Source organism: Rhodnius prolixus, unplaced genomic scaffold (genome assembly GCF_049639745.1).
Source record: "Rhodnius prolixus isolate KJV_2025 unplaced genomic scaffold, Rpr scaffold_29, whole genome shotgun sequence".
In the NCBI taxonomy this organism is placed as follows: domain Eukaryota; kingdom Metazoa; phylum Arthropoda; class Insecta; order Hemiptera; family Reduviidae; genus Rhodnius; species Rhodnius prolixus.
Window position 1 is genome coordinate 1,330,460 of NW_027411628.1, and position 22,797 is coordinate 1,353,256.

Genomic DNA, 22,797 nt, shown 5'->3' on the forward strand with positions numbered 1-22,797 from the left:
CTTGAACTCCTCCGAAACGGCTCGATCGATTTTTGTGATACTTAGCGTGATTGTCGGCCAGGGTGGAGAATCGGCCAACATCTATTTTTCATCCCCCTAAATGTTAAGGGTAGTCCACCCCTAAATTTTTTTTTTTATTTTTTAGGCAAAATTTTTTGTTTGTATTTTTTTATGACACATCATACAAAAATACATACAACCCTAAATTTTTACCCCTCTACGATCAACCCCTATTTTTTATTTGTTAATTAAAAACTTTAATTTTTTTTAGTAAAATTTTTTTTTTATTTTTCTCAGTTAATTAAGTGATCACATGTAAATAAACACGTGTTGTAAGCTTTTTTTTGGGAATTGTTTTAAATCAAAACGAAAACGTGTACGTGGTTAATAAATCAAAACGAAGACGTATACGTGGTTAATAAATATACCTGTTTTATTATTGTGAAAGGTAAGTCAAATAAATAAGCAAATGAAAACTGTTTAATTTAAGTCACTGTTTTCTATCAATACACTGATAAAAGGATTTATTAACTATTAATAATTATTTAATTTCTTAAATTTAAATAATATATTTTAACATTCAATAAATATTTATTTGGGAAGAAAGTACATTTATTAATTGTTAATAAGTCTTTATTAATAGTTAACAAATATTTATGTCACAAATATCTATAGTATATTCAAAAAAATTAATAAATATTTTGTTGAGTGAATTTCTTCTGCTTGCAATTTTATATTATCTGAAGATTGATTACGAACATAAATCATCTTTACAAACAAATTTTTCTATCCATTTAAGTATTTTAACTTCATTTATTTATATGTTCTATGTACTGTCATAATGCCAAAAAAACGCAAAGGGGCTAATTTGAGTCGTCGAACGATCAATTCTAGAGCCCGGCTACATGAAAGAGTACAAAGATCAAGCGAACAAATTCAAAAAGTCAATGCTGATGCGAGTAGGAGAATGTCGCAGTTACGTGAATTACGATCACAAGAGGCACGAGATGAACGAAATCAACAAAGACAACTAGAACGAAGAGAAACTCGCAGATTCATAGTCGATGGACGTAGAGGAATTGACCAACAACGCCAACAAGTTCATCGAGCATTTACGTCAAATTTATTTCTTCGACTAGCGTTCCAGTACGAGCCGGATGTTGAATATTATAATCATTCTAAAGTGGTTATTGGTACTTTGGAAAAGGAATGCCCGCGTTGCCATGCACTTAAATTTAAAAATGAGCCAGTTGGGATGTGTTGCTCATCAGGAAAAATACAACTAACCGAAATTGAAACACCACCTGAACCATTGCACGGTTTACTTATCGGTACAGATCCAGATTCTAGCCTGTTCCTGAAGTCAATTCGCACATTCAATTCATGTTTCCAAATGACATCATTTGGAGCAACAGAAATAGTTAACAATACTGCTGCAAACGGTCAACAATTTAATTCCACGTTCAAAATCAAAGGCCAAGTTTATCACAAAGTGGGCTCATTGCTGCCAATGCCAAACGAACCTCATAAATTTTTACAAATATACTTTATGGGTGGCGAGGATTCCGAACGTGCACTCGCTAATCGCGTGGATGCACGTTGCGACTACCATAATCTTAATTCACCTTTTGCCAGGCGTATCGTCAGCGAGCTGGACGCTCTGTTAAATGAGCACAATGAATTATTAAAATTCTTCAAATCACACATGCCCAAGCTACAAAGTGACAATCACGCTATTGTCATCAATCCTGATAGAACACCAGCTGGAGAGCATGTACGTAGATTCAACGCACCTGTTGTTGACGACGTTGCTGGAATCATGGTTGGCGACCGTACAGCTACGCGACAAATCGTGATTCGAAGAAGAAATAATGATCTTCAGTTCATCAGTGATACCCATCGTTCATATGACGCTCTCCAATATCCACTAATTTTCTGGAAGGGACAAGATGGATATTGCGTAAACATTAAACAACGAGATCCCGTAACAGGTAATTCTTTCATTATTAAGAACACACCTATTTTATTATTAAAGAATAAATTTTCAATTAATTTAAATATATATTATTACAGGAGCTGAAACAAATAAGAACGTTAGCTCGAAGGATTTTTATCTAATATATAAAATTCTCGTGTCACGGTGTTCGAACTTGAACTCCTCCGAAACGGCTCGATCGATTTTTGTGATCCTTAGCGTGATTGTCGGCCAGGGTGGAGAATCGGCCAACATCTATTTTTCATCCCCCTAAATGTTAAGGGTAGTCCACCCCTAAATTTTTTTTTTTATTTTTTAGGCAAAATTTTTTGTTTGTATTTTTTTATGACACATCATACAAAAATACATACAACCCTAAATTTTTACCCCTCTACGATCAACCCCTATTTTTTATTTGTTAATTAAAAACTTTAATTTTTTTTAGTAAAATTTTTTTTTTATTTTTCTCAGTTAATTAAGTGATCACATGTAAATAAACACGTGTTGTAAGCTTTTTTTTGGGAATTGTTTTAAATCAAAACGAAAACGTGTACGTGGTTAATAAATCAAAACGAAGACGTATACGTGGTTAATAAATATACCTGTTTTATTATTGTGAAAGGTAAGTCAAATAAATAAGCAAATGAAAACTGTTTAATTTAAGTCACTGTTTTCTATCAATACACTGATAAAAGGATTTATTAACTATTAATAATTATTTAATTTCTTAAATTTAAATAATATAAATTCTCGTGTCACGGTGTTCGAACTTGAACTCCTCCGAAACGGCTCGATCGATTTTTGTGATACTTAGCGTGATTGTCGGCCAGGGTGGAGAATCGGCCAACATCTATTTTTCATCCCCCTAAATGTTAAGGGTAGTCCACCCCTAAATTTTTTTTTTTATTTTTTAGGCAAAATTTTTTGTTTGTATTTTTTTATGACACATCATACAAAAATACATACAACCCTAAATTTTTACCCCTCTACGATCAACCCCTATTTTTTATTTGTTAATTAAAAACTTTAATTTTTTTTAGTAAAATTTTTTTTTTATTTTTCTCAGTTAATTAAGTGATCACATGTAAATAAACACGTGTTGTAAGCTTTTTTTTGGGAATTGTTTTAAATCAAAACGAAAACGTGTACGTGGTTAATAAATCAAAACGAAGACGTATACGTGGTTAATAAATATACCTGTTTTATTATTGTGAAAGGTAAGTCAAATAAATAAGCAAATGAAAACTGTTTAATTTAAGTCACTGTTTTCTATCAATACACTGATAAAAGGATTTATTAACTATTAATAATTATTTAATTTCTTAAATTTAAATAATATATTTTAACATTCAATAAATATTTATTTGGGAAGAAAGTACATTTATTAATTGTTAATAAGTCTTTATTAATAGTTAACAAATATTTATGTCACAAATATCTATAGTATATTCAAAAAAATTAATAAATATTTTGTTGAGTGAATTTCTTCTGCTTGCAATTTTATATTATCTGAAGATTGATTACGAACATAAATCATCTTTACAAACAAATTTTTCTATCCATTTAAGTATTTTAACTTCATTTATTTATATGTTCTATGTACTGTCATAATGCCAAAAAAACGCAAAGGGGCTAATTTGAGTCGTCGAACGATCAATTCTAGAGCCCGGCTACATGAAAGAGTACAAAGATCAAGCGAACAAATTCAAAAAGTCAATGCTGATGCGAGTAGGAGAATGTCGCAGTTACGTGAATTACGATCACAAGAGGCACGAGATGAACGAAATCAACAAAGACAACTAGAACGAAGAGAAACTCGCAGATTCATAGTCGATGGACGTAGAGGAATTGACCAACAACGCCAACAAGTTCATCGAGCATTTACGTCAAATTTATTTCTTCGACTAGCGTTCCAGTACGAGCCGGATGTTGAATATTATAATCATTCTAAAGTGGTTATTGGTACTTTGGAAAAGGAATGCCCGCGTTGCCATGCACTTAAATTTAAAAATGAGCCAGTTGGGATGTGTTGCTCATCAGGAAAAATACAACTAACCGAAATTGAAACACCACCTGAACCATTGCACGGTTTACTTATCGGTACAGATCCAGATTCTAGCCTGTTCCTGAAGTCAATTCGCACATTCAATTCATGTTTCCAAATGACATCATTTGGAGCAACAGAAATAGTTAACAATACTGCTGCAAACGGTCAACAATTTAATTCCACGTTCAAAATCAAAGGCCAAGTTTATCACAAAGTGGGCTCATTGCTGCCAATGCCAAACGAACCTCATAAATTTTTACAAATATACTTTATGGGTGGCGAGGATTCCGAACGTGCACTCGCTAATCGCGTGGATGCACGTTGCGACTACCATAATCTTAATTCACCTTTTGCCAGGCGTATCGTCAGCGAGCTGGACGCTCTGTTAAATGAGCACAATGAATTATTAAAATTCTTCAAATCACACATGCCCAAGCTACAAAGTGACAATCACGCTATTGTCATCAATCCTGATAGAACACCAGCTGGAGAGCATGTACGTAGATTCAACGCACCTGTTGTTGACGACGTTGCTGGAATCATGGTTGGCGACCGTACAGCTACGCGACAAATCGTGATTCGAAGAAGAAATAATGATCTTCAGTTCATCAGTGATACCCATCGTTCATATGACGCTCTCCAATATCCACTAATTTTCTGGAAGGGACAAGATGGATATTGCGTAAACATTAAACAACGAGATCCCGTAACAGGTAATTCTTTCATTATTAAGAACACACCTATTTTATTATTAAAGAATAAATTTTCAATTAATTTAAATATATATTATTACAGGAGCTGAAACAAATAAGAACGTTAGCTCGAAGGATTTTTATTCATATCGTTTGATGATTAGACGTGGCCGAGATAACATCATTTTACGATGTCGTGAGCTTTGCCAACAATTTATGGTCGACATGTATGCGAAGATAGAGAGTGAACGGCTACGATACTTGCGATATAATCAACAGAAGCTGCGTGCGGAAGAATATATTCACTTGCGAGATGCTATTGCGAACAACGCTGACACTGCCGAAATCGGTAACTCTGTTATCTTACCATCATCGTACGTAGGTAGTCCACGTCACATGCAAGAATACATTCAGGATGCTATGACTTTCGTGCGTGAATATGGACGACCGTGTCTTTTCATTACTTTTACATGTAATCCAAAATGGCAGGAAATTACATCATTGCTATTGCCAGGACAAAACGCAATACATCGTCATGACATTACAGCACGTGTGTTTAAACAAAAATTAAAGTCTTTAATCAGCTTCATTACCAAATTGCATGTATTTGGCCCCACACGTTGTTGGATGTATTCAGTTGAGTGGCAAAAGCGTGGATTACCTCATGCACACATTTTAATTTGGTTCGTCGACAAAATACGTGCTGAAGACATCGATAGTTTGATTTCTGCAGAGATTCCAGATCCGTCTACTGATCAATTACTGTTTGATATTGTTACAACAAACATGATTCATGGTCCATGCGGAAGTCTGAATCGTTCATCACCTTGCATGGTAGATGGAAAATGTACAAAGCGTTTTCCTAAAGATTTCACTAACGATACGGTCACACATGTTGACGGATATCCAATATATCGTCGAAGAAGTACCGAAAATGGCGGACAATCTTTCATTAAAACTACCAACAACGCAGACATCGACATTGACAATCGTTGGGTGGTACCATTCTCTCCTCTGCTGAGCAAAACCTTTAATGCTCATATAAATGTTGAGTCATGCAGTTCGGTGAAGAGTATCAAATATATTTGCAAGTATGTGAATAAAGGAAGTGATATGGCTGTATTTCGGATTGAAAATAATAATGTTCATTCTCCTCCGTTGAATCAAAATGATGAAATCACGAATTACCAAATTGGCCGGTATATCAGTTCCAATGAAGCGGTCTGGCGTATTTTCGGTTTCCCAATTCATGAACGGGATCCAGCAGTTATCCATTTAGCTGTCCATCTTGAAAACGGCCAGCGCGTATATTTCACGAACGATACAGCGCTTGATCATGCTATAAATCCACCGAAAACTACGCTCACCGAATTTTTTGAATTGTGCAATCGTGCGGATGCTTTTGGTGCCTTCGCACAAACACTGCTCTATTCTGAAGTACCGCGGTATTTTACATGGGCTCAATCGAAAAAATGGATACCCCGCAAGCAAGGGATACCAGTTGATGCGTGCCCCGGTTTATTCAAATCAAATAGTTTGGGTCGTGTATATACCGTCAATCCAAGGCAGACTGAGTGCTTTTATCTGCGACTATTGTTGGTTAATGTCACCGGACCATTGTCATTTCAAGATATACGGAAGGTAGATGGACAACAGTATCCTACGTATAAAGATGCATGCCTTGCTCTAGGCTTGCTAGAAGACGACAATCATTGGGACAGCATGCTTGCTGAAGCAGCATTAAACTGCACAGGAACACAAATTCGTCTACTATTTGCTATAGTACTGACTACATGTTTCCCGGCCCGAGCACAAATGTTGTGGGATAATCACAAAGATTCAATGACTGATGATATATTGTATCGACATCGTACAAGGTGCAACGATCTAACAATATCATTCAGTGAAGCAATGTACAATGAAGCATTGATTGCTATCGAGGATCTTTGCATTGCTATTGCGAATTTACCAATCAGTCATTTCGGTATGGGCTCACCGAATCGAAGTGCATCTGATTTACTCAACACAGATATGAATCGTGAACTACAGTACGATACTGTACAAATGGCGAGCATTGTTAGCCGCAATGTTCCACTACTTAATGATGAACAAAAAATTATCTACGACCGTATGCTGCTGGCAGTTTCGGCAGGACAAGGAGGATTCTTTTTTTTAGATGCACCAGGTGGGACTGGCAAAACATTTCTTATTTCGCTACTTCTTGCCGAGATACGATCAAAAAATGGCATCGCATTGGCCGTTGCATCTTCTGGCATTGCAGCAACTTTATTAGATGGAGGCAGAACAGCTCATTCAGCATTTAAGCTGCCGTTAAACATTAAAAATAATCCAGATGCAGTGTGCAACATAAAAAAACAATCGTCTATGGCCACAGTGCTGAAACAATGTAAAATTTTTTGTTTGTATTTTTTTATGACACATCATACAAAAATACATACAACCCTAAATTTTTACCCCTCTACGATCAACCCCTATTTTTTATTTGTTAATTAAAAACTTTAATTTTTTTTAGTAAAATTTTTTTTTTATTTTTCTCAGTTAATTAAGTGATCACATGTAAATAAACACGTGTTGTAAGCTTTTTTTTGGGAATTGTTTTAAATCAAAACGAAAACGTGTACGTGGTTAATAAATCAAAACGAAGACGTATACGTGGTTAATAAATATACCTGTTTTATTATTGTGAAAGGTAAGTCAAATAAATAAGCAAATGAAAACTGTTTAATTTAAGTCACTGTTTTCTATCAATACACTGATAAAAGGATTTATTAACTATTAATAATTATTTAATTTCTTAAATTTAAATAATATATTTTAACATTCAATAAATATTTATTTGGGAAGAAAGTACATTTATTAATTGTTAATAAGTCTTTATTAATAGTTAACAAATATTTATGTCACAAATATCTATAGTATATTCAAAAAAATTAATAAATATTTTGTTGAGTGAATTTCTTCTGCTTGCAATTTTATATTATCTGAAGATTGATTACGAACATAAATCATCTTTACAAACAAATTTTTCTATCCATTTAAGTATTTTAACTTCATTTATTTATATGTTCTATGTACTGTCATAATGCCAAAAAAACGCAAAGGGGCTAATTTGAGTCGTCGAACGATCAATTCTAGAGCCCGGCTACATGAAAGAGTACAAAGATCAAGCGAACAAATTCAAAAAGTCAATGCTGATGCGAGTAGGAGAATGTCGCAGTTACGTGAATTACGATCACAAGAGGCACGAGATGAACGAAATCAACAAAGACAACTAGAACGAAGAGAAACTCGCAGATTCATAGTCGATGGACGTAGAGGAATTGACCAACAACGCCAACAAGTTCATCGAGCATTTACGTCAAATTTATTTCTTCGACTAGCGTTCCAGTACGAGCCGGATGTTGAATATTATAATCATTCTAAAGTGGTTATTGGTACTTTGGAAAAGGAATGCCCGCGTTGCCATGCACTTAAATTTAAAAATGAGCCAGTTGGGATGTGTTGCTCATCAGGAAAAATACAACTAACCGAAATTGAAACACCACCTGAACCATTGCACGGTTTACTTATCGGTACAGATCCAGATTCTAGCCTGTTCCTGAAGTCAATTCGCACATTCAATTCATGTTTCCAAATGACATCATTTGGAGCAACAGAAATAGTTAACAATACTGCTGCAAACGGTCAACAATTTAATTCCACGTTCAAAATCAAAGGCCAAGTTTATCACAAAGTGGGCTCATTGCTGCCAATGCCAAACGAACCTCATAAATTTTTACAAATATACTTTATGGGTGGCGAGGATTCCGAACGTGCACTCGCTAATCGCGTGGATGCACGTTGCGACTACCATAATCTTAATTCACCTTTTGCCAGGCGTATCGTCAGCGAGCTGGACGCTCTGTTAAATGAGCACAATGAATTATTAAAATTCTTCAAATCACACATGCCCAAGCTACAAAGTGACAATCACGCTATTGTCATCAATCCTGATAGAACACCAGCTGGAGAGCATGTACGTAGATTCAACGCACCTGTTGTTGACGACGTTGCTGGAATCATGGTTGGCGACCGTACAGCTACGCGACAAATCGTGATTCGAAGAAGAAATAATGATCTTCAGTTCATCAGTGATACCCATCGTTCATATGACGCTCTCCAATATCCACTAATTTTCTGGAAGGGACAAGATGGATATTGCGTAAACATTAAACAACGAGATCCCGTAACAGGTAATTCTTTCATTATTAAGAACACACCTATTTTATTATTAAAGAATAAATTTTCAATTAATTTAAATATATATTATTACAGGAGCTGAAACAAATAAGAACGTTAGCTCGAAGGATTTTTATTCATATCGTTTGATGATTAGACGTGGCCGAGATAACATCATTTTACGATGTCGTGAGCTTTGCCAACAATTTATGGTCGACATGTATGCGAAGATAGAGAGTGAACGGCTACGATACTTGCGATATAATCAACAGAAGCTGCGTGCGGAAGAATATATTCACTTGCGAGATGCTATTGCGAACAACGCTGACACTGCCGAAATCGGTAACTCTGTTATCTTACCATCATCGTACGTAGGTAGTCCACGTCACATGCAAGAATACATTCAGGATGCTATGACTTTCGTGCGTGAATATGGACGACCGTGTCTTTTCATTACTTTTACATGTAATCCAAAATGGCAGGAAATTACATCATTGCTATTGCCAGGACAAAACGCAATACATCGTCATGACATTACAGCACGTGTGTTTAAACAAAAATTAAAGTCTTTAATCAGCTTCATTACCAAATTGCATGTATTTGGCCCCACACGTTGTTGGATGTATTCAGTTGAGTGGCAAAAGCGTGGATTACCTCATGCACACATTTTAATTTGGTTCGTCGACAAAATACGTGCTGAAGACATCGATAGTTTGATTTCTGCAGAGATTCCAGATCCGTCTACTGATCAATTACTGTTTGATATTGTTACAACAAACATGATTCATGGTCCATGCGGAAGTCTGAATCGTTCATCACCTTGCATGGTAGATGGAAAATGTACAAAGCGTTTTCCTAAAGATTTCACTAACGATACGGTCACACATGTTGACGGATATCCAATATATCGTCGAAGAAGTACCGAAAATGGCGGACAATCTTTCATTAAAACTACCAACAACGCAGACATCGACATTGACAATCGTTGGGTGGTACCATTCTCTCCTCTGCTGAGCAAAACCTTTAATGCTCATATAAATGTTGAGTCATGCAGTTCGGTGAAGAGTATCAAATATATTTGCAAGTATGTGAATAAAGGAAGTGATATGGCTGTATTTCGGATTGAAAATAATAATGTTCATTCTCCTCCGTTGAATCAAAATGATGAAATCACGAATTACCAAATTGGCCGGTATATCAGTTCCAATGAAGCGGTCTGGCGTATTTTCGGTTTCCCAATTCATGAACGGGATCCAGCAGTTATCCATTTAGCTGTCCATCTTGAAAACGGCCAGCGCGTATATTTCACGAACGATACAGCGCTTGATCATGCTATAAATCCACCGAAAACTACGCTCACCGAATTTTTTGAATTGTGCAATCGTGCGGATGCTTTTGGTGCCTTCGCACAAACACTGCTCTATTCTGAAGTACCGCGGTATTTTACATGGGCTCAATCGAAAAAATGGATACCCCGCAAGCAAGGGATACCAGTTGATGCGTGCCCCGGTTTATTCAAATCAAATAGTTTGGGTCGTGTATATACCGTCAATCCAAGGCAGACTGAGTGCTTTTATCTGCGACTATTGTTGGTTAATGTCACCGGACCATTGTCATTTCAAGATATACGGAAGGTAGATGGACAACAGTATCCTACGTATAAAGATGCATGCCTTGCTCTAGGCTTGCTAGAAGACGACAATCATTGGGACAGCATGCTTGCTGAAGCAGCATTAAACTGCACAGGAACACAAATTCGTCTACTATTTGCTATAGTACTGACTACATGTTTCCCGGCCCGAGCACAAATGTTGTGGGATAATCACAAAGATTCAATGACTGATGATATATTGTATCGACATCGTACAAGGTGCAACGATCTAACAATATCATTCAGTGAAGCAATGTACAATGAAGCATTGATTGCTATCGAGGATCTTTGCATTGCTATTGCGAATTTACCAATCAGTCATTTCGGTATGGGCTCACCGAATCGAAGTGCATCTGATTTACTCAACACAGATATGAATCGTGAACTACAGTACGATACTGTACAAATGGCGAGCATTGTTAGCCGCAATGTTCCACTACTTAATGATGAACAAAAAATTATCTACGACCGTATGCTGCTGGCAGTTTCGGCAGGACAAGGAGGATTCTTTTTTTTAGATGCACCAGGTGGGACTGGCAAAACATTTCTTATTTCGCTACTTCTTGCCGAGATACGATCAAAAAATGGCATCGCATTGGCCGTTGCATCTTCTGGCATTGCAGCAACTTTATTAGATGGAGGCAGAACAGCTCATTCAGCATTTAAGCTGCCGTTAAACATTAAAAATAATCCAGATGCAGTGTGCAACATAAAAAAACAATCGTCTATGGCCACAGTGCTGAAACAATGTAAAATTATTATCTGGGATGAATGCACTATGGCACACAAACATTCGCTTGAGGCATTGGATAGGACATTAAAGGGTATAAAAAACAACGATAAACTATTTGGCGGCACTTTGTTACTCCTTTCAGGTGATTTCAGACAAACACTTCCCGTTATTCCGCGTTCAACCTACGCTGATGAAATCAACGCGTGCTTAAAATCATCGCGACTATGGCGTAATGTTGAAAAAGTACAATTGACGGTGAACATGCGCGTTCAAATGCTTCAGGATCCATCCGCCGAAACTTTCTCTAAAGAACTGTTAGATATTGGCGATGGGAAAGTTGCTGTACATGAAAATACTGGATGCATAAAATTACAGACGGACTTCTGCACAATCATCGACTCGCAAAATAGTCTCATCGATCACATATTTCCCGACGTACACACACAATATGCAAATCATAAGTGGCTGGCAGAAAGAGCGATCTTGGCAGCTAAAAATGTGGATGTCAATGGGTTAAATTTAAAGATACAACAGCTGTTGCCTGGGGACTTGGTGTCATATAAATCTATCGATGCAGTTTGCGATACCAACGAGACTGTGAATTATCCAATTGAGTTCTTAAATTCATTGGATTTGCCAGGCATGCCACCACATCATTTACAATTGAAGGTTGGATCTCCGATTATTCTACTTCGAAACTTAAACCCACCACGGCTATGTAATGGCACACGATTAGTCATTAAAAAATTAATGAAAACCGTTATTGAAGCCATCATCTTGAATGGCAAGTTTCAAGGCGAAAATGTGTTGCTGCCACGAATCCCTATGATTCCTACAGATGTGCCAATTGAATTCAAACGCACTCAATTCCCAATTAGATTGGCATTCGCTATGACAATCAATAAGTCACAAGGACAAACATTGTCTGTATGTGGCTTAGATTTGGAACCACCGTGCTTCTCCCACGGACAACTATATGTGGGATGTTCTCGCGTGGGAAAACCATCCAGTTTGTTTGTGTTGGCTAAAGACGGACTAACCAAAAATATTGTACACTCTATTGCGCTAAGAGATTAATTTTTTTTTTTTTCAACTGCCATAATTGATAGTAAATATATAAATATTTATTTTTGATGTTTAGATAGCTATCAAAGACTGTTGTTTAAAATATATTCGTTACTCTAATAAAGATTTATTTATTAACCTAAATAAAACATACTTTTATTCTTTATAATGCATTCGATTATAAATACTTCCCCGCACACTTATAGTAGATAATTATTTTTATTTAACTATAAAAATGTTTCCTAGAAATAACATACATGGCAAAACAACGTTTGCCGGGTCAGCTAGTATATATATATATAAAATATAATAAAAAATATATAATATGTGATTGCGAATTTGATTTCATATTAGTGATTATTTCATGTTACTGTTTGTGTTGGTTCATTGGATTTAATTATATTTATTGCAATTAATATGTAGATATGGGACAAATTAAGTAAATAATAAATAATTGGAAATGTAGGCAATATTTATATTGGTTATTATAGCTGTGTTAAGTAATTGTTGAAATTGTTTATTTGAAAATTTTTTGTGTTTTTTGGTTATGTTGATAATTTTAAATATCCGATATTTTTAAATAAGTTTATTTTTGGGGAATTACGATATGTTATATACTTGTATTGTAACGCGGAACTCGCCTGACGGTCACTGTACCCTAGGCTATATGATTCAATGAATATTATTTGTGCAATTTATGTATTTTGATCATAAATAAATAAATAAATAAATATATATATATATCTGACTTAGTCAGTCTTAGATGTAAGATTGTTTTGTTAACACATTCAACCTATTTTTTAAAGGACCTTTTGTCATTAAATAGAGATAGTTTTCTGTTGTCTGTAACTATACTATTATTTCAAGGTATTTGTGTTGCCTACAGTTAGGCCATTAATTATTTTCATTTGTTTGTTTATATCTAGCTTATTGCAACCTTTTGCCAGGTTTTATTTTTTTTTTTTAAACTTTTATTTCTGCATGCTCCATACAATGTAAAAAACATGCTGGTATACAACATTTACCATCAATAATCAAATAATAATTTAGAGTAGAATATAATAGTTGATAATACTAACAAAATGATATTAAATTAAATGATATAAGAAGATAATACTTAATGATAATAAAATAAAGAATATTAAAATCATAATAATCAAAATAAAGAAAAGAAAGATAAATAATAAAATTAGAAAACGGCACTTAAAATAATCAAATGATAAAAGTAGCTAAATTAAATTGAAATAATGCAAAAATATATAGAAACTTGAAACAATTACAGAATGAACCGAAATAGAATTGAAATTAATATAATTAAATAAAATAATTAAATTAGTAAAATTAATTAAATAATAAAATGAAAATGTTAATTTACTTTTGGGTCGATTGACTTAATTTACATTTTATCAAAATTGATGTTATTTACAAATTTTACAAATAACAGGTTTTATTGCGCGCCTTCCATTTGATTAAAATGGAAGAACAAATTCAGGCTACCACACCACTGTCGCCAGCCACTCCCAGTCCTCCCGAATTGGAGGAAACGCCTCGAGTTCCGTCACAGTCAGATTACAGTTCTGACATGCACGCAGTCAGGTGCAGACATTTAATAGCCAGATTAGATAGTCTCTTCTCCCAAGCAGTTTAAGGGTTACACACCCAAATCGGTACGTTTCGTCCCCCGCTCACCAAGGAGGCCTTCATCATCCTCATCACCACCACCAGTTCAGCCGCCGACTCCTTCCACCTCTCGTGCCCCAGTTTCCTCTCGTCTCTTGAATGTTACGTGTGCGGGAACTCGCACCGTATGTCTAAGTGTGCTAACTACTTGAACATGTCGGTTGCTGACAGGTGGATCTTAGTGGTGGATAAGAATTTGTGCATCAATTGTCTTTCCGCCAATCACTCCGTGGCCCGATGTCCTTGCCAGGTCGGATGCGCAAAATGCCACGGAGAACACCACACTTCCCTGCACCCCCTCCACCTTCCACGAGTCTGAGTCAGAGAAAAGCTCGTGCGGTTGGCATTCCGTCACTAATGCCTCTGCAGACCCAACGGCCCCCAAAACCTAGAGTTCCAATGAAAAAGGCGCCTGCCCCGAGCCTCCCTGAATCTCCTCCCCCGTTTCCTCGGCGTTCTCTTCTCCCCCCAGCTCTTTCGAATCTCACTTGCCTTTAGACCAAGTCAGGGACTCCGAGACTCGTCCTACGTCATCTTCCTCCTCAGATAGTCTGCCTCCCGTACTTCCCATCACTTATTTTGGCCGCCACCCAGCACCATCCCCACAGCCATGACAATAGGTTCTTGGCAGGCGCGATACCCCTCCATTGTCCAATTTCGCCTTCTGCCGTCGCAGATACTTTTGTCTATGACATGCGACGAAATCCTCACGCAAATCAATTGTTAACTCCTTCCCATCAGACATGTCAGTCTCCCCCACTGCCCTGGTGCATCTCCACTTGGCAGGTGGTATCGCGCTCGTGCCCTACTGGATTCAGGCAGTGAGATCAACTTAATGACTAAAGCTTTCGCCAAGGAAAGCAAATTGACTTGCAACCCCATGTCAGGCGGTATTCGTGGCATAGGATGCAATATTGCCACCCAAGTCGTGGGTCAGGTATCGACCAATTTAAGACAAGCCCCTCCTTTTGCCCAACTTAAGGTTCCCTTTCGCGTAGTCACCAAGACGGTTCCAGATGCACCCTCCTCTTATTTTCCTGTCAAGGATTGGCCGCATCTAGCAGATAAATATCTGGCCGACCCAACTTTGAATGAACCACGCCCAATAGATGTGGTCTTTTCAGCCTCGGTCTTTGACGCCATCGACATCCAGTGTTGCCAATGTCCGGGTAATTACCCATTTTTCGGTAATTCAACATTGAATGGGTAAGTAAGCAAGTAATTGAACTTTGACGGGTAAAATCGGGTAATCATCTTACTCAAACGAAATAATTTTTAAATATCAAATAAGTAAGAAATATTTTTTCACATATTCAAATTCATATTTTACCGCTTACAATTATGGCGTGCGCTTGCGCAGTACGAGAACATAAAGATTGAGTTATATCGATAAGCGAGAAGATTAAATAAATTGACTGTTCACAATATGAATAATTGGCTAATTAAGGTACGTAAAATAATAAATAAAATGTAAATTGGATCCATTTGATAAAATTTAGTTCTAAATTTAGTTAAATTAATTTTTTAGAAAACTCCAAACACTGATACGTCAAAGTCAGATAAACTGAGTAGTGCTACTGAAAATGAATTAATAAATCAGGTATATATATTTTGTTGTTTTTTAATTGACATAAAATGAAAGCCATTAATAATAAATAAATTTTTTACTTTTTTAGAATGATAGCTCCGATTCACCTAGTGATTTTGAATGTAGTGGTCAAAGGTCGTCCAAAAAAAAACTAAAAAGACTAAGTAAAAAAAAAATTGGAGAGCCAAAATTTTGTGATGCTTGGCTTCAGAATCCAGACTTTAAGGAATGGTTGAAAAAATCAGTCCATAATGATAAGCATAAAGATTTTTGTAAGATATGCTTAAGTGAAATAGTTTGCTACAACAAGAATAGTCTCAAACGACATTCACAATCAGCTAGACATAAATCAAACTTATCAAAACCTATTCAAAATCGTACAATTAATAATTTAATTCAAGAAACTCCATTAAATCGTCAAGTGAAACGAGCGGAATTAATATTGAGTGCTGTAGTAGCTTCGAAATGTTTATCTTTCTCATTAATGGATGTATTGGGACCTGTAATTACAAAAATTTTCCCAGATTCTAAAATTGCCCACAAACTATCGCTGAAAAGAAGTAAGACTACAGCAATGGTTGGAAGTTTATCAAAATCATTGATAAAAAATTTTTGTGACCATCTAAGAACTCCTGGGTCTTTTTTTTCATTAATAATGGATGAATCCACAGATGTTAGTCATATCAAGCAGTGTGCTTTTACCATTATCTACTATGATGAATTTAGTCAAAAAGTTGCGACTAATTTCTTTGATTTAGTCGAAACAGATTTAGGCAACGCTGAGGCATTATATTCAATATTAGAGAAAGTTTTGGTAGAAAAAAATATCCCTTTAAATAACTTGATTGGATTTTCTTCTGACACGACCAATGCCATGGCTGGTAACAGTAAATCAGTGTTTGCATTGTTGCAAAAAAATATTGAAGGCATAGCAACAATTAAATGTTCATGTCACATGATACATCTGGTTGCTTCTCATGCATGTGCCAAACTGTCTACATCTGCTGAAGAACTACTTCGTAACTTGGCTTCTTATTTTCATCGTAGCTGGAAGAGAATAAAGGAACTACAAGAATTCCAAGAATACTTTGAAGTAAGTCCACACAGGATCTTATCACCAAGTAATACACGATGGTTGTCGTTAAAAAGTTGTGTAGATCGAGTGCTCGAACAATTCGCACCTCTAAAGGTTTATCTCCAAGGTCAATTAATGAATGATCCATCTCCAACATTACAAACTATGCTTAAAACTATGGATAATCGGTTTACCTTCATCACTTTGCAATTTCTGAGTTATGCATTAGGTATTTTTACTGATTTTAACTTAATGTTTCAAACAGAGAAACCCATTTTACATAGGGTAAAACCTGAAATTGAAAAATTTTTAAAAGACTTGTGTTCAAATTATATAGACATTGCTCATATTAGAAAAAATGACATTTTCAATTTAGATCATAAAAATCCTAGATTTTTTGTGTCAATAGATAATATTTACGTGGGTCTTGAAGCAAATGAAAGTTTAACAGACTTAATTGAAAATAAAAAAGTACAAAAATGGGACATTATTGAATTTAAAAAAAAAATTTAAATTTTTACATTGAAGCTGTCAGTGAAATTAAAAAGAAATTTGATTTCAGTGATTCTATGTATGCATTTTTGCATATATTAGAACCAAAACAAGCTCGTGCTTATATCATAAAATCGTTGGGTGTAGTTTTACAAAGATTTCCAAGTTTAAAAAACTATGTTATGCTGCAAGAATTGGATAATGAGTGGAAAAGACATGCGTTATTAAATTTAAAAGATTTTAATATCGATATAAATTTGGACACTGAGGATTACTGGGCTAAAATTTTTAATATAAAAAAAGCTGATGGTGAACTTGAATTTAAAAATTTAAAAAAAGTTATATACTTTTTGCTTGTTTTACTCTTCTCTAATGTATCTGTTGAAAGAATTTTCAGTGACATAAAAAATATAAAAACTGATCACAGAAATAATTTGTCAACTAATACATTAAAGTCTATTTTAATCACCAAAAATTTTTTATCCAAAGATAATGATATTATTAATTTTGAACCAAATGAGGAAATGTTAAATACTAACATTTGGGACAAAAAAGAGGTTTAAAAGTTTATTTTGTGTTTAGTTATGACTATTATAATAATTTTAAATATAAAATTTATAAAAATGTTGCTACTAATTATGTTAATACATAAAAGCTGTAAAATAAAGAATAAAATAATTTAATCATAGTTATTATTTACATACTGTTTATAACCCTTTAAGCTTACAAAGAGTTTTTTGTATTTCCCGCTTATAAAATATAGTTGGTAACGCTGGTTTTAGTATCGGGTAAAAACGGGTAATTGAACCTAGTGGAGAGGGTAATTCTGATTTACCCCATCGGCAACACTGGCTTCAAGTGCGGTAAAATCCATTATGGTTAAAACCAAATTAACATCTTAGGAAGGCAGGCTAAAACTATTTGAAAGCATGGTCTGTTCAACTTTACTGTACGGTAGTGAGGTATGGGCTTTACGGTATGCTGAACAAATGGAAATAGTCCAAGTAAAGTTATTTAAATCCTTATTTTATTGGCCTACATACACTCCAGTTACATGGTCAGGCTAGCAACTGGTCTAGTTAAACTAGAGTATCTTGTTTTAAAAAGGGTAATAAATTGGCTAATTAAGTTGTTGAAAATGCCCAGTAATAGACTACCCAGAATTTGTTACTATAGGTTATTCTTTTTGGATGGTTCTGACAGCAACATTGTTAAATATAATTGGGCCTCTCAGTTGAAAAACTATTTTATCAATTTAGGCTATGTCTAGCTGTGGAATAGTCAGGACGCAGAACAATTAAAAAAATTTAAGAATAAAATACTGAGAGATTTCCAGGTGTACTCATTTAATAAAGATTTAGAGCGAGCGAACAATTCTACATACAGTACGCTTTATAAGAGTATCATGTACAAAGATTTTTCCAGTTCGTATCTATTCTGTAACATTCCCTTAGAAGTGATTAGATTATTTTATAAACGTTTGACTACTGCATAAAATGACAACTTGAGGATTTGCTTCCTCTGAGGAAGTGGATAGGATTTGAGCGGAGGATGCAGACAGACTGGGTAAGCTTGGCTGATCTGACTCTTCAGGGTTATCACTAAGGAACGGATTTTTATGTATTTAAAAATGCCAAATATTTAATTAAAATATGCATTTATTTTCGTCAATTATGTGGAAAATATGTGATTTTCTTAAAATATTTTCTGGAATATTTAAGTAAAATGGACATTTTTTTTATGAAAATGGAATTTTTTTTTGGGGGGGGGCAAGTTATAATTATTTATACAAGAAAAGAACATTTTTGATATATACATTGAACTAGGTTCAATTACCCGTTTTTACCCGATACTAAAACCAGCGTTACCAACTATATTTTATAAGCGGGAAATACAAAAAACTCTTTGTAAGCTTAAAGGGTTATAAACAGTATGTAAATAATAACTATGATTAAATTATTTTATTCTTTATTTTACAGCTTTTATGTATTAACATAATTAGTAGCAACATTTTTATAAATTTTATATTTAAAATTATTATAATAGTCATAACTAAACACAAAATAAACTTTTAAACCTCTTTTTTGTCCCAAATGTTAGTATTTAACATTTCCTCATTTGGTTCAAAATTAATAATATCATTATCTTTGGATAAAAAATTTTTGGTGATTAAAATAGACTTTAATGTATTAGTTGACAAATTATTTCTGTGATCAGTTTTTATATTTTTTATGTCACTGAAAATTCTTTCAACAGATACATTAGAGAAGAGTAAAACAAGCAAAAAGTATATAACTTTTTTTAAATTTTTAAATTCAAGTTCACCATCAGCTTTTTTTATATTAAAAATTTTAGCCCAGTAATCCTCAGTGTCCAAATTTATATCGATATTAAAATCTTTTAAATTTAATAACGCATGTCTTTTCCACTCATTATCCAATTCTTGCAGCATAACATAGTTTTTTAAACTTGGAAATCTTTGTAAAACTACACCCAACGATTTTATGATATAAGCACGAGCTTGTTTTGGTTCTAATATATGCAAAAATGCATACATAGAATCACTGAAATCAAATTTCTTTTTAATTTCACTGACAGCTTCAATGTAAAAATTTAAATTTTTTTTTTAAATTCAATAATGTCCCATTTTTGTACTTTTTTATTTTCAATTAAGTCTGTTAAACTTTCATTTGCTTCAAGACCCACGTAAATATTATCTATTGACACAAAAAATCTAGGATTTTTATGATCTAAATTGAAAATGTCATTTTTTCTAATATGAGCAATGTCTATATAATTTGAACACAAGTCTTTTAAAAATTTTTCAATTTCAGGTTTTACCCTATGTAAAATGGGTTTCTCTGTTTGAAACATTAAGTTAAAATCAGTAAAAATACCTAATGCATAACTCAGAAATTGCAAAGTGATGAAGGTAAACCGATTATCCATAGTTTTAAGCATAGTTTGTAATGTTGGAGATGGATCATTCATTAATTGACCTTGGAGATAAACCTTTAGAGGTGCGAATTGTTCGAGCACTCGATCTACACAACTTTTTAACGACAACCATCGTGTATTACTTGGTGATAAGATCCTGTGTGGACTTACTTCAAAGTATTCTTGGAATTCTTGTAGTTCCTTTATTCTCTTCCAGCTACGATGAAAATAAGAAGCCAAGTTACGAAGTAGTTCTTCAGCAGATGTAGACAGTTTGGCACATGCATGAGAAGCAACCAGATGTATCATGTGACATGAACATTTAATTGTTGCTATGCCTTCAATATTTTTTTGCAACAATGCAAACACTGATTTACTGTTACCAGCCATGGCATTGGTCGTGTCAGAAGAAAATCCAATCAAGTTATTTAAAGGGATATTTTTTTCTACCAAAACTTTCTCTAATATTGAATATAATGCCTCAGCGTTGCCTAAATCTGTTTCGACTAAATCAAAGAAATTAGTCGCAACTTTTTGACTAAATTCATCATAGTAGATAATGGTAAAAGCACACTGCTTGATATGACTAACATCTGTGGATTCATCCATTATTAATGAAAAAAAAGACCCAGGAGTTCTTAGATGGTCACAAAAATTTTTTATCAATGATTTTGATAAACTTCCAACCATTGCTGTAGTCTTACTTCTTTTCAGCGATAGTTTGTGGGCAATTTTAGAATCTGGGAAAATTTTTGTAATTACAGGTCCCAATACATCCATTAATGAGAAAGATAAACATTTCGAAGCTACTACAGCACTCAATATTAATTCCGCTCGTTTCACTTGACGATTTAATGGAGTTTCTTGAATTAAATTATTAATTGTACGATTTTGAATAGGTTTTGATAAGTTTGATTTATGTCTAGCTGATTGTGAATGTCGTTTGAGACTATTCTTGTTGTAGCAAACTATTTCACTTAAGCATATCTTACAAAAAGCTTTATGCTTATCATTATGGACTGATTTTTTCAACCATTCCTTAAAGTCTGGATTCTGAAGCCAAGCATCACAAAATTTTGGCTCTCCAATTTTTTTTTTACTTAGTCTTTTTAGTTTTTTTTTGGACGACCTTTGACCACTACATTCAAAATCACTAGGTGAATCGGAGCTATCATTCTAAAAAAGTAAAAAATTTATTTATTATTAATGGCTTTCATTTTATGTCAATTAAAAAACAACAAAATATATATACCTGATTTATTAATTCATTTTCAGTAGCACTACTCAGTTTATCTGACTTTGACGTATCAGTGTTTGGAGTTTTCTAAAAAATTAATTTAACTAAATTTAGAACTAAATTTTATCAAATGGATCCAATTTACATTTTATTTATTATTTTACGTACCTTAATTAGCCAATTATTCATATTGTGAACAGTCAATTTATTTAATCTTCTCGCTTATCGATATAACTCAATCTTTATGTTCTCGTACTGCGCAAGCGCACGCCATAATTGTAAGCGGTAAAATATGAATTTGAATATGTGAAAAAATATTTCTTACTTATTTGATATTTAAAAATTATTTCGTTTGAGTAAGATGATTACCCGATTTTACCCGTCAAAGTTCAATTACTTGCTTACTTACCCATTCAATGTTGAATTACCGAAAAATGGGTAATTACCCGGACATTGGCAACACTGCTTGAAGCTACCTGTTAAGCCGCGTACCATCCTTTCTCGGCGGTACCGTTTGACAATTCTCCATCTCGCCTTTTTCTATTTCTCTCTCTCTCTCTCCTTATTCCAATTCTCGTAGTACGCGTTATTTTTCGTTAATCTTTCCTTTGTCGTCGCCGGCCAATATCTTATTTTTCTGCTATTTTGTGGTTTTGTTTATTTCTTAGTTCCCATGGTTTCAACCCTCCCCTTCTCTATTCTCTCTTAACCGTGGGGTTTTTCCGTCTACTGTAGTTCAGTACTAGTGATGGGCAGAACGAGTCCGCGTTTGGAGTCGTTGGATTTGAATCAGTTCCAGGGTTGGAATCGATTCCAACAACTCGTTCACTGATTCGTCTGTACTTACCCTATGCATTAGTACAAATGTCACGCATTGTAATTAAATAAATAATTAAAAATTAGCTTTTCCAGTTAATAACAAAACTATATTTCTTTAACACACATTAAGTAGTTCCCTAATTCCCAATTGATCTGATAAATATAAAATTAACAACGTAACCAAATATTAACAAAAATAGGCTAGTCAAATATAAAAATTAAAGCAACTGCAGTTTTGTCGTTATCTAGCTTGACCACCGGAGTTAACTTGATTTAAGAAGAAAAACGCAAATGGGTAGGAAATTATTCCCATAAAAAAAAATTATAACCCTTCAAACAAGATGATAATTACTCATAAAGAAAGAAATATTTATTTACTATGAATTAATATCAAGCTTTTAAAATATTATTTTACAAAAAGAAAAAGCTGTGTGCCAAATCTTTAACTTAGCGGCTGGACGCTCTTTCTCTTTTCTTCATTGGCGAAAGTTAAATCGTGTACATGTCATGACGACGATCAAAGTAATACTGAGCTAAAAAATAGTATTACCTAACTGGTTTACTTAC

The 22,797-nt window shown here is 34.3% G+C and overlaps 5 protein-coding genes across 5 annotated transcripts; 4 read left to right on the forward strand and 1 right to left on the reverse strand.

Moving 5' to 3' along the window:
• The first annotated feature begins 3,585 nt into the window (after positions 1-3,585).
• LOC141459926 (uncharacterized) lies at positions 3,586-7,281 on the forward strand. The gene is made up of 3 exons (XM_074139489.1): positions 3,586-4,735; positions 4,818-7,121; positions 7,274-7,281. The coding sequence occupies exons 1-3, from the start codon at positions 3,586-3,588 to the stop codon at positions 7,279-7,281; spliced, it is 3,462 nt and encodes a 1,153-aa protein (XP_073995590.1).
• Positions 7,282-7,817: 536 nt separating this feature from the next.
• On the forward strand, positions 7,818-11,548 carry LOC141459928 (uncharacterized). Its single transcript, XM_074139490.1, has 3 exons — positions 7,818-8,967; positions 9,050-11,385; positions 11,480-11,548. Exons 1-3 carry the CDS (start codon positions 7,818-7,820, stop codon positions 11,546-11,548), a joined length of 3,555 nt encoding a protein of 1,184 aa, XP_073995591.1.
• On the forward strand, positions 11,433-12,430 carry LOC141459937 (ATP-dependent DNA helicase pif1-like). Its single transcript, XM_074139497.1, has one exon. The coding sequence runs from the start codon at positions 11,599-11,601 to the stop codon at positions 12,412-12,414; it is 816 nt and encodes a 271-aa protein (XP_073995598.1). The 5' UTR covers positions 11,433-11,598; the 3' UTR covers positions 12,415-12,430.
• A 3,589-nt stretch (positions 12,431-16,019) lies between these two features.
• On the forward strand, positions 16,020-17,258 carry LOC141459929 (uncharacterized). Its single transcript, XM_074139491.1, has one exon. It carries the CDS (start codon positions 16,155-16,157, stop codon positions 17,256-17,258), a length of 1,104 nt encoding a protein of 367 aa, XP_073995592.1. The 5' UTR covers positions 16,020-16,154.
• A 348-nt stretch (positions 17,259-17,606) lies between these two features.
• Positions 17,607-21,600, reverse strand: LOC141459930 (uncharacterized). Its single transcript, XM_074139492.1, has 4 exons — positions 21,580-21,600; positions 21,427-21,498; positions 19,893-21,350; positions 17,607-17,615 (listed from the first exon to the last, which is right to left on the reverse strand). Exons 1-4 carry the CDS (start codon positions 21,598-21,600, stop codon positions 17,607-17,609), a joined length of 1,560 nt encoding a protein of 519 aa, XP_073995593.1.
• Positions 21,601-22,797: the final 1,197 nt, after the last annotated feature.

Bases quoted from the DNA above. Each gene is read 5' to 3' on its own strand.
- LOC141459930 (XM_074139492.1), bottom strand. From the start codon at position 21,600: ATGAATAATTGGCTAATTAAG. The intron at 21,499-21,579 runs GTACGTAAAATA...TTAATTTTTTAG, and splicing joins TGAATAATTGGCTAATTAAG to AAAACTCCAAACACTGATAC. The intron at 21,351-21,426 runs GTATATATATTT...TTACTTTTTTAG, and splicing joins AAAATGAATTAATAAATCAG to AATGATAGCTCCGATTCACC.
- LOC141459937 (XM_074139497.1), top strand. From the start codon at position 11,599: ATGCGCGTTCAAATGCTTCAGGATCCATCCGCCGAAACTTTCTCTAAA.
- LOC141459926 (XM_074139489.1), top strand. From the start codon at position 3,586: ATGCCAAAAAAACGCAAAGGGGCTAATTTGAGTCGTCGAACGATCAAT. The intron at 4,736-4,817 runs GTAATTCTTTCA...ATATTATTACAG, and splicing joins ACAACGAGATCCCGTAACAG to GAGCTGAAACAAATAAGAAC.
- LOC141459928 (XM_074139490.1), top strand. From the start codon at position 7,818: ATGCCAAAAAAACGCAAAGGGGCTAATTTGAGTCGTCGAACGATCAAT. The intron at 8,968-9,049 runs GTAATTCTTTCA...ATATTATTACAG, and splicing joins ACAACGAGATCCCGTAACAG to GAGCTGAAACAAATAAGAAC. The intron at 11,386-11,479 runs GCACACAAACAT...TACTCCTTTCAG, and splicing joins TCTGGGATGAATGCACTATG to GTGATTTCAGACAAACACTT.
- LOC141459929 (XM_074139491.1), top strand. From the start codon at position 16,155: ATGGATGTATTGGGACCTGTAATTACAAAAATTTTCCCAGATTCTAAA.